Genomic DNA, 12,203 nt, shown 5'->3' on the forward strand with positions numbered 1-12,203 from the left:
AACAGTTTACATGATTAATTATTCACATGATGTATAAGGTATGAAATATATGGAACTAATGAATTAATGGATTTTGAGTGATCATAGTCCTGAGTTATATAACTTAGTTAATGACTAAATAAAGATGAATTACATACAACATGAATGACAGTTGTAATTATGTTAAATTCAATTCAAGAAATGGAAAAATAAAAGCATCAAATATTGTAAAAAAAAAAAAAAATCTGATATTTAGCTTTTATTCTAAAGAATAAATATTGCATTCAAGTGTTCAAGTAAAGGCATGATATGGTAGTGCGACAGTATGAAGCAGAAAAATGGAATTCCGCCACCCTTAATATCATTATTTACTCCTGTGCTTTTTGCCATTATTTTATTTCTTATTTATTTTCTTATTATCTTATTATGTCTTCATTAAAAATGACCTGTTTCAGTCCATTGATATGCAGAACAACTTTCAAGAAGTGCTACAGAAACATTACCAAATGCCAACATTATAAAGGACCAAAAGAAAGGAATTAAAATGTCAGCGCCTGTTGGATTGAAATCCTGAGAAAAGAAAGTAACACAAGGGCCCAGATGGAAAGAATGTTTATACAAGTGAAATGAGTGCAGATGGGAAATATCACCAAAGTACCAAACCACACACATGTAAATATGTACAAACCTGGGTTTGAATCTTTGTTCAGAGTCCTGTTAATATGAATATGGTAGTAACTTGTCAGGCAGAGATGGTCATTTTGTACATAATTAAGCAGAAAAACCTAACTCAATATTAGGTATAGAATAACTATTCATTCACTGGTGGTAGCTGGTATGCAGCCATACTCGTGCTTCTAAGAGCCTTCCCTACATTATTGCACTCTTCTCCCTCAAAATATGTCAGTTATTGAAACATTTCAGTGATACAAATTACAGCGAGGTCGGTGTTGGTTTGCAGCCACTTGAGCCACTTTTCCCCAATGAGATATTGTTATTTATAAGCCCGGCAAACAGCCACCAAACATCCCTAACCGATGCTTTCGGGTCCCAATGGTTCACGTCTCCGGCGTTTCAAAATTGCAGTTTAGTCTCCGTTGCTTCATTTTTGAAAGCGAATGAAAGCATTTTTCTTCCCCTGCAGCAGGTCGGCGGCGGCGGCGGCGTGGCCTCTGCGGCAGCACGTGGCCTCAGAACCCGGTCTGAGCCATCTGCCCATCTCTCCATCTCGCTCCTCTGAGCCTGCGGTCGTTAGACCACTCATTTGCTGTAATCTGCCCCTTCAGCCAAGACAGGAGCTATTTTAGAAGCAGCAGTAGGCTTTCATCAGGGGCGAAGCAGGATTTCAAAAAGAAAGGGAGAGAGAGGCAAAAAAATAAATAAAAAAAGAGAGGAGTTTGGAAATAATATAAGACCCGAAGAGGAAAGACAGAAAGAGGAATTAAAAAGAGAGGAGGGAGGGATTGCAGTCCTCATCTGCCCGCAGCCTTATTGTATGTGGTGTACTGCGTTGGTCTTGGGAGACCTGGCGAAGCGGTTATGGAGAGTTGTGTATACAATATGGTCGTCGTGTTTAGTTTCTGATCCGACGAGCACAAGGCGAGATGGATGCCGATGCATATACATATTTGGTCCTGTGTATTTTCTTTGTCTGTCCTTAACTACCAATTTGTGCTCTGACAAAGATCAATGTGTGAAATCTGTCGTGAGTATTTTAAAAGAAGCACGTCTAGTTTTTTATGGCTCATAACATTTAGGAAAAGCAAGAAAGCGGTTTTTAACTGCCTAATAATAAATGGCTTTCCTTTAGTCTTTAGTCACTGCTAATTTAGGGTGACATTGTGTATTTTTGGGTATGTGTATGTGTGTGTGCGTGTGTGTTTGGGCCCAAAATAAGTGCAGCAGAACCTGTGGTTGGCTGCCCTGATTAGGAGCTCAGTAATGTGGTTGGTGTGCATGTGCGATGTGGCCTCTGCCCTCTCATGCGTACTCCCTCTTGGTGTCCCTCCACAGCTGGGCGGCAGGAGACTGGGGCCCCTGCAGCCGCTCGTGTGGAGGAGGTCAGCAGACCAGGACCCTGCGCTGCCTGAGGAAGGTGACCTATCAGAGGGAAGAGGCGGCGGTGCACTCCCTCTGCCCCGTAGTCTCTCCGGCCCAGGTCCAGCCCTGCCACACCCAGGCCTGCCCGCCCGACTGGAGCACCGGATCCTGGTCCCAGGTGGGTTTGTGGCAGCATTTAACTTTATTTGCTTGACATTTGAGGTTGACATATTGCTGACATCTTTACTGATGCTCCTCAGCTCGCAGCTGCACAGAATGAGATATGTTCCTCTCACTGGCTGATTGAGTGAGTGACAGGTGAGAGGCGACTGACACTCGTAAAAAGAAGGAGGTTATCCTTTGACTCTCTGTGAGTGTGTGTGAGTGTGTGTGTGTGCATGTGTGTGTGTAAGCATGTAAATGCATCAAGTGTGACAGAGATGACTATTGGCATACTGATGTAATATCTGTGTTATACTTGTACATCGTACATGTATGATACAGAATTCCCTCTCGGCTTATGATGATTACTGTAAATGAAACTGCTGTCATGAGTGATTGTTGCTGCAGTACGAGGGCCTCTAGGCACATTATGAGGGCCTCTAGCCACATTATGAGGGCCTCTAGGCACATTATGAGGGCCTCTAGGCACATTATGAGGGCCTCTAGGCACATTATGAGGGCCTCTAGGCACATTATGAGGGCCTCTAGACACATTATGAGGGCCTCTAGGCACATTATGAGGGCCTCTAGGCACATTATGAGGGCCTCTAGCCACATTATGAGGGCCTCTAGGCACATTATGAGGGCCTCTAGGCACATTATGAGGGCCTCTAGCCACATTATGAGGGCCTCTAGGCACATTATGAGGGCCTCTAGCCACATTATGAGGGCTTCTAGCCACATTATGAGGGCCTCTAGGCACATTATGAGGGCCTCTAGCCACATTATGAGGGCCTCTAGCCACATTATGAGGGCTTCTAGCCACATTATGAGGGCCTCTAGGCACATTATGAGGGCCTCTAGCCACATTATGAGGGCTTCTAGCCACATTATGAGGGCTTCTAGCCACATTATGAGGGCCTCTAGCCACATTATGAGGGCCTCTAGCCACATTATGAGGGCCTCTAGGCACATTATGAGGGCATCTAGCCACATTATGAGGGCTTCTAGCCACATTATGAGGGCCTCTAGCCACATTATGAGGGCTTCTAGCCACATTATGAGGGCCTCTAGCCACATTATGAGGGCCTCTAGGCACATTATGAGGGCCTCTAGCCACATTATGAGGGCCTCTAGGCACATTATGAGGGCCTCTAGGCACATTATGAGGGCATCTAGCCACATTATGAGGGCTTTTTAGCCACATTATGAGGGCCTCTAGGCACATTATGAGGGCCTCTAGCCACATTATGAGGGCCTCTAGCCACATTATGAGGGCTTCTAGCCACATTATGAGGGCTTCTAGCCACATAATGAGGGCCTCTAGGCACATTATGAGGGCCTCTAGCCACATTATGAGGGCTTCTAGCCACATTATGAGGGCCTCTAGCCACATTTTGAGGGCCTCTAGGCACATTATGAGGGCCTCTAGCCACATTATGAGGGCCTCTAGGCACATTATGAGGGCCTCTAGGCACAGTACGAGGGCATCTAGCCACATTATGAGGGCTTCTAGCCACATTATGAGGGCCTCTAGGCACATTATGAGGGCTTCTAGCCACATTATGAGGGCTTCTAGGCACAGCACTAGGACCCTGGACATGAAGCAGATGAATAGAATGCATCTGCTTAATATTTCTTGCTTTTCTGACTGCGACATGTGAAAGAAGGCCTGTAGTTACCTTTCTACTCGCTGTTAAATAGAAAGATAGAGTGACAGTTCAAAAGTGAAACATTTTCATACCTGATGATGATGATGATGATGATGATGATAATACTCTTCCACTGTCTCCGCTTTGTTGGATGTGAAATCATTAATTTTGCTGTCAGGGTTTACAGGTTACGTAAAAAAAAGTGATTATCGTCCATCGTCCATCGTTTTTTAACAAAGGTGCATGTTTAGACATCTGCATGACAGAAACAGAAATGTCACACACATAAACCTACACACACACACACACACACACACACATAAACCTAGACACACTGGGCTTTGAGCTGTCAGAGGTTTCCCTCATGCTTAAACAAACGCTCTGCTGCCCTCTGTTGGACATGGGAAAAACATTAAAAACAAACTACAGAACTGAACAGTGTGCTACTACTTACAAATGAGCCACTTGCTAAACCTTTTTTAGTTTTTTCAACCTCAAAGACATCTTCCCTCTGCCACCCCTTTGCTTCTGATTTGGGAAGTTATTTTTAAGGTCTGCGTTGCAATTAAATAGCTGGAGGTAAGAACCAAACACATCTTTGAATCACAAAACAGCTGTGATTAGGCTTTTTAATCAGATGGCTAATAACCAAGTAGGAAAGACAAACATGAAGGTTTTGGCATCTGGCACCACTAGACAGGGTCTTTTATTTGCTCATTAAGCTGTATACAATATTAATATCTTAGCAGCTTTCCGCTGATGATTGGCTGCTGTGACCTGCACAGTTGGACACACAGCTGTCAATCAGACGTTCTTTAGGGTGACGGGTTGTGGGACTATTTCGTCACACCGGTCCGAGTTCAGTCGGCGGTCACGGAGGCAAGGCCAGGATCCGTGAAAACATCAATCTGAACTTTCAGTGACAAAAGGACAACCCGTGATGCGTGTCCGTGCATGACTGTGCACGTGAATTGGTATGCACAGATGTGTGTGAGTCTTTTGTCTCGTTGATTAATGCGACGCTGTCACATTAACTGCCCCGGCGGCTGTGGTTTTCAGTCCCGGTAGAGCAGTTTGACACTGTTGTCCACCTCTGCTTTCTCCCGTCGGAGTCGACAGCAGCAATGTCTGCCGACGGTGGATACTTTGACGGGTCGGGGTCACATTCATCTGCGAGTTATTGGTGTATTATATTTAATGTTAGGCCATAATGGGCTGTCGTCAAAACCGGTGACCTTGTGTTTGCTCGTACACCATGTGGGGCATCACAAAAGCATTAACAGTATGCGTGCCAAGGATTTAACCTCCGCTAGATGCGATGAAAGCTGAAGGTTAAAGCGATATTATAAAGTACAGTGCGTGCATGTATGATTCAATATGTGTATGAGCATTTGACCATTGCTGATTGAATCACTACTCTCCTGAGGACTCGCACGTCTGTGTTCTTTTGTGACTCCGTCCGTGTCCTCTCACAGTGCTCCAAGACCTGCGGCCGCGGGCTGAGGAAGCGGAGCGTGTTCTGCCGCAGCAGCGATCCGGGGGCCAAGGCGGTGGTGGTGCCCGACAGCATGTGCAGACAGCACCACAGGCCCAAAGCCCAGGAGACCTGCGTCCTGCGGCGCTGCCCAAAGAACGAGAGGCTGCAGTGGATCCCCAGTGCCTGGGGAGAGGTAGGAACAAAAGAGACAGGAAGCTCAAGGTGCAGGAGGGATAGAAGTGAAATGTGTTCAGAAATCTTATGTTTCATAATTTTGAGAAAGGAAAACAAACAAGTAAAACACACAAGTTATACGATGAAGCACATTGCTTTGTGTGTCCACTCTGTTGCCTGGTGGTGGCGTTCGTCTTCCTTCAAGCCGGGAAGTACAGCCTTTAAAACATCTCATTGTCCGTCCAGAATTTAGAAAATAAAAGTGTCGTACTAGTGCTCTTGTTTTTTCCAAAATATTCAACAGTCATACAGGGAGAAATCCAGCAGTCTCCATAAACCAGAATGCAATGCAATATCAAGACTTCTGCTTCATAACCATGAACCAGAACCATGAGCACTGCACAACGTCACATCCCTTCACTGAACTCGTGGAAAGGCAAAAGAAAAGGATGATTGGTTGATAACATATCTTTTTCTATTTTGAACTGTTGGTTGGACAAAGCATCCATGAGCTCCAAGAATTCGTGATTGGTATTTTTACTTTTTTACGTGTGATTGCGCATTGCTGCCAACAAAGAAAAAAGAAAGAAAAAAGAGAGCGATGTAATTTGTTCCAAAACATAAAAGTCTTACATCTGGGCAGTACTTTAATATATATAGATATACTCCACCAAGGATTCACTAACCATCTCCAAAACTAATTTAATGTTTGAATGAATCTGTACAGTATAAGGCTAATATAAGTAAGTGGAGGCCTCATCCTGTTGCCTGTTATTCAATCATGAATTTCAGAGAACATATTCTTTTTGTGTTTATTGCCAAATATCTTTTGAAGTCTTACCTGGCTTGGTTCTGTAAATTGATCTTTCTCCTCTTTTATGTGAAGGGTGGTAGTTTGAGTGAGCAAAAGGGCCCTCAGTGAGTTCATGCTGCTGAATATGGAACGGAAGAGGTCAGCGTGAGGGTCGGGTCTGCAGCGCGAGACTACCGAGATAAAAAACACAGTGAAGCTCCAACGGGGGTTTTGATTTTTGCAGAAGAGTCGCAAGCATTTACATTCTCTCATACATATTTGCTGCTCAGCTCATCAAATAGAATGACTGAGAAACGCAGTATTTTGGCTCCATTACTACAATGATAGGCAACCTTTTGGTGTCTGCTGCTATGGGCACCACACAATCACAGAGTTCATCTTGTGAAATTGTCCCTCCTGCCTGCGCTCTCGTTTCAGTGCTCCAAGTCTTGTGGCTCAGGCATCCAGAAGAGAGAGCTTCGCTGCGGGGAGAGAGACTCACAGGGAGGGTATGCGCTTTCAACTGCACACCAAGACACTTTAATAGATGCGATGCTTCAGACCCCACTGTGTCATCTGTGTCCTCTGAGTCTGAACGTTTTCAAAATTGGACGCTCTGAGGGAAAAGTCATTTTAAGACCTGTCCTCTCCTCACAGGTATGTTGAGTTCCCCATACGGAGGTGCAGGAACATGGCGAAACCCTTGTTGGATCTCCAGCAGGGCTGCAACAGAGGTCCGTGCCCAGAGCTCCCTCGAGCTGTCCCGGGCAGAACCAGCTCCAGTGCTGGGTCCTTAGGCTGGTACTCCTCTCCCTGGCAACAGGTACATTTGCTCAGGCTTTGATCATAATCTGTCTTCATGAGAGACCTTTAGTGCTGTACGCGTTCCATCTGACTGGCCTCCGATCTGGAGCTTTTCTCCCAGACGTGGCACAAGTGTGAAGCACACTACACGGATATTTGTTCGAAAATCCCGTGACACGTAACGCATGACTGGATGCTCAAACAAGAATTTGCCATCATAGCCACGATGAAACTTACATTTCACATCAGTCCCCTGGACAGGGACTTGGAGTGAAAATACCTGATTTTGTCTGTGTTTGGAAGGATGGCTAAAGTCAGTCAAGGTTGGCCGAACCACTGTCTCCGAGGTAATGCAGGAACTGTAACTCTGAACTGGATTAATAAATATTGCACCCTTGAAATGGAGATGCTCTGGGTTTTCTGTGGAAGATGGTGTCTTTCTTTAAGTCCTTCTATTACAAAAAAAAACCAAGAGCAAAAGAGTTGATCTACTCACATAGTCTGCGACCGTTAGCCTGTCTTGCTAACCGGCATACAGAAGCAACACGCAGTGTCTTGATAGCTAGCTACATTAGTTTGTGGGGTTATCGTTGTGTTAAAAAAAGCTCTGATCACAACTGGCACATACATTTGGTGTCTAGGTCACAGTAATACTCTGCTCTTTATTATATATTGGAAGTGGAGCTTGATCCTCAGTCTTTTAGCACTACGTTATTTATTTATTTGTTTAAAACCATGCAAGCTGAAAACATAAAGAAATCAGCTAGGGGTGGCATTTTCAACCAATGACTGAAGCTAATATTAGCTTTTTAACTGGCTAGCAACAGTGGAAATATCGACGGTCGGTGGCTACCTCTGTCTGATATCAAGGACACAATGTTTCATATGACTTATATAAGACGTGAGCGTAGCCATCGTGACGTCACCCATTGGTTTGTGGGATGCAGTTTTGAAGCCTTGAGTTTGGCATTTTGGCCGTCGCCATCTTGTTTTTTCTTGAAACCAGTGAGCGGTAGTGACCATGTTTGGACTGCAGAGGAGTGATGTAGGGACAACATATACGACTCTGGTAGCACCCTGTCAATCACAATGTAGCTTTATCGTCAGTTTGACTCTATATGAGACTACGATTTACCATATGGACATCATGCTGTATTGAATGGCACTGACGCTTGAGACCATAAACTACTGTTTTCAAAGTCAGAAGCAGGGTCCTTTTCTCATAGACGTCTATACAGTCAGACTTATTTTTGCAACCAGAGGAGTCGACCCCTGATGGCCATTAGAAAGAGTGCATGTTTAAGGCACTTTCGTATTGGGTTCACTTTTCAGAATTAGATATCTAGATATTACTACAAATTTAAAAGGTTAAGTGCTTACAAGCTTGACAGGCTATAGACTTATAGAACTTATAGAATAAATAGTGTAATAAAATAAAATAAAAGAATAAAATTGCTCCAACTGAAGTCAGGAAGTAGCGTAGTATACTCTGTTATCATTCTTCAAACGTAACTTTGAGCAAAATCCTCACAACTGTGTGTCCAATTGCTTCTAAACTAACTTATTAGTTATTATTTATTTTCCACCTCACCATCGCTCGCCTCAATGATTTTTGTTTGCCGGGCATCTTTTTCTGCAGGGACCTGCTTGACATGATGAGGCAACACAGCGTCTCGGCCAAAACAATCAATCAATTCATAATATATGACCATGGGTGTTCTAATATCTGTTTCCCCAAAAACAAACTGTATAGTGTAGGTAGACACAGCATAGTTCTTGTGTAGTTCTCAGATGCTATCCAAAAAGCTCCACTCTGATACGGAGCCTATCCGGGCAGGTTGTGTAGGCTACGTACGTGTTATATCATCTATTATGCAAAGTCTTGAGGGCAAACTCTTATAGCACAGTGTGCTATTCTACTTGATCTCAAGCTTGTGATCCCGGTATGTTTCCACCAGAGAAGATATCTGCTGACAGCTCGCTGGAGGGCAAGTACATGCTGTATGGGATGTTTGTTTTCTTCATCTGTTCTTTGTATCCGCACTTCACCTCCATCCCTCTTCTGCTCCTTTCTCCGTGCACTTCGACGTTTCATCTCCTTCTCCTATTTATATCTCTGTGCTTTGTTTCTCCCACTTCCCTCCATCTCGTCCCGCGCTTCCATTGGTTTCTGTCGCTCTGTCTCAGTGCTCTGTGTCCTGTGGCGGAGGAGTCCAGACCCGGTCCATCCAGTGTCTCCGGCAAGGTCGCCCCGCAGCCGGCTGCCTGTCCCACCAGAGGCCTGTCACTTCCAGGGCGTGCAACACACACTTCTGCCCCGCTGCTCCGCTGGCTCCGGCACAACGCCCTGGCCGGGTCACAGCTGCTGGACCAACACTCAACGGTAAAGTTGAAAATAAAAAAAATCTAGTTTTATTTCCATATAACGATGAGCTTTGTGTGTGGAGTTTACATTTCCTGTTTTTGGTCGAGTTCCTGCTCTTCTTGGTGAATTCTTCCTTTCGTCTAATAGGGTAAGAGTAGCTGAAGTGAATTTTGACGTTAATGTAAATCAGCTTTTACTGTCACAACACAAAATATTGCCTCTGCATTTTTACCCATCCTGCTATTAAGATGCAGTAGGCAGCTGGGGTGCAGTTTGAGGGGGCAAGGGCACCCCGGGAGGGCCCAGGAGGCAAACTGGCACCTCTCCAGCCACCATTCCACATTCCACACTCGTTCAGGGACTTGAATCAGCAACCCTCCGCTTCCCAAGCCACTTCCCCACGGACTAAGCTACTGTTGCATTGGCAACAGGCTAAACTAAGATTACTGTGGTAAAAAATGAACATGCAGAGAAATCTGCATCTTAGCGTTAGCATTGTGAACATGATATTAGCATTTAGCTCAAAGGACTTCTGCACTGCCTGAGTGCAGAGCTGCTTGATATTGGACTTGGTTTATATTTGATTACAGTTTTGAATGATTAGTTGATTAACTCATATTTGATCTCCTGAAAAATATATATTTCTTCGAATGTAAATGAGAAATCAATCTTCCATTATCAAGTAAAAGTGTATAATTGGGTTCTAGACTGTCTGTTGGTGGTTTATGGAAAATATGATGGCTATTTAATTTTGATGTCCTTACTATTCCTTCGGCAGAACGATGAATTGATGTAATTATAAGTTGTAGCCTTATGCTGTGTTCACACTAGCAGCGAGTCATTTCAGTGGCAGCAGGGGTCATGAAGCTACAAACTGACGCCCCACACTTGCTGCTGGCCTCAACTCTTTGCAGCACTCCAACTACTTGGCGAAGCATCGACCAATCATATGTGTTTGTTTAGGCCATCTCCTTGTCCCTCCTCGTTATTGCATACTTTGTTGTCAGGTCCCAGTGCTATTTAACGACACACCTCCATCAACGGGCACTTGAGCGACGCCAGCACTGCTGCTCAACATGTGCCTTATTCATTTTCGTTTTGTTTTCTCTGCAGATGAACACTGTGTGGACCATTTCAGCTGGTGTCACCTGGTTCCCCAGCACGGCGTTTGTAACCACAAGTTCTATGGACAGCAGTGCTGCAGGTCCTGCTCCAGCAAGAGGCAGTAGAGCTCTGAGGCCCTTGAGTCTGTGGATCCTGGCCTCTGAGGGATGCAACACCACAGCAGCCATTTTATGGCTATCACTCACAACACACAGAACTGTGCTCGACACTTGTGTGTGTGTGTTCCTCCTGGAGTACTTGACTAATTAATTTCTTAAAAGAAGTGAAACAGAGAAACCCCGGACTCCTTTTGTTGAAGAAGGCAGTGTGGCTTGCTGATGTTCCTCTGCCACAGCGCTAAAGTCATCCTTTCACCAACCACATTGTAACTGGAAAGACAATGCACATAACAAAGGACATGTTGATGTAATATATATATATATATATTGTTGTCATTTTGTTGAATGTTTTCCTTTTGAAACCTCGAAAGCTACAAGCCATCAGGAGAACAGGAAAGGACAATAGCGTTTCAGTTTGCTTATATGTTGTGTTTTTAAAGGCGTCTGGTTTCATACTCCTTTTTTCTTAAGTTATTATGGTTCGTAATATATGATTTTCCATTTTGTCAGGTGTACAGTGGATCTGTGACATGTTATTTCTATGTTTAGATATACCAGAGGATTGTGCCAGCCACCCTTGGATCCACTTTTATTTGTAATATGATGCATTAGTAATCAGTGGTCAGATGCCTCCTAAACTTCCTCCTTCCCAAACTCTCTGCTTGTTGTGTTTAATGCTGCTGACTCATTTTTGGAACAAGCTGGAACACATTTTCCCTGTGCATTCCGTTCACGCCATGAAGACCTGTTTGTGTACTTAAAACATGTTATCCAGTCACGTTGTAAGTGGTCGCTCTCCTGTACGGTTTTGGTAATACAACTCGATCATCCATCTGTCTTTCTTTTCTTTTTTTCTCCTGCATGCTCTCTAACGATTACAGACACAATGGGAGGGAATAATGCGCTGCATTGTCTGCGGGGTCTGGAGGAGAGGAGGGTGAAGAGGGAGAGAAGGGGATGATTGCAGGGTGAGCGTGGGTACAGTCTACATAGCATATAGCATAACAGGTTTTGCTGTTGTTCGCAGTGTGGGTGTGTTCTCCACAGAAGTCTGGTCAGAATGCATCCCCGATGAGGCTAATAATGAATCAAGATCATTTTAGATCATTCTCCACGCACCCATAAACATCCACATTTGGTAGCTATCTCTCAAAGTAAGCAGTGATTTGAAGGTCAAACCAAAAGCACAGGACTCTCACCATGGAGACCACTGTTTGTGTGAATCCAAAAGTAAATGTTTCCTTTACACTTGTTACATGAGAAAGTCAGCTGTTCAGACATTATTATTTGGACACAGACCATAATCTTTCTTCAAACCTAACCAAGCAGTTCTGTTGCCTAAAGCTATGCAATCATTTCACAATGTTAACCACGTGTCATATATATTTCTGCAACTGTGATACAAGGCTGATATGAGACGTTTTCATATGAAGTATGAAACGTTGCCATTCAGTGTATCCAAAAAGGGTTTTGTGTGAAATGACTTGGTTCCTGATGAGTTTGTGTCATAACGAAATGTGTCCTGGGCTGAAGT

At 44.2% G+C, this 12,203-nt stretch overlaps 1 protein-coding gene across 1 annotated transcript in view; it reads left to right on the top strand.

The window, feature by feature from the left end:
• The window catches only part of adamts18 (ADAM metallopeptidase with thrombospondin type 1 motif, 18), a 57,454-nt gene extending 46,779 nt beyond the window's left edge, over positions 1-10,675 (top strand). Inside the window, exons 19-24 of the mRNA XM_034527276.1 lie at positions 1,993-2,197; positions 5,309-5,503; positions 6,716-6,786; positions 6,935-7,100; positions 9,269-9,464; positions 10,560-10,675. Coding sequence (XP_034383167.1) covers positions 1,993-2,197; positions 5,309-5,503; positions 6,716-6,786; positions 6,935-7,100; positions 9,269-9,464; positions 10,560-10,675 — 949 coding nt within the window. The remainder of the gene's footprint in view (positions 1-1,992; positions 2,198-5,308; positions 5,504-6,715; positions 6,787-6,934; positions 7,101-9,268; positions 9,465-10,559) is intronic.
• Positions 10,676-12,203: the final 1,528 nt, after the last annotated feature.

This window comes from Cyclopterus lumpus, chromosome 3, assembly GCF_009769545.1.
Source record: "Cyclopterus lumpus isolate fCycLum1 chromosome 3, fCycLum1.pri, whole genome shotgun sequence".
NCBI lineage: Eukaryota > Metazoa > Chordata > Actinopteri > Perciformes > Cyclopteridae > Cyclopterus > Cyclopterus lumpus.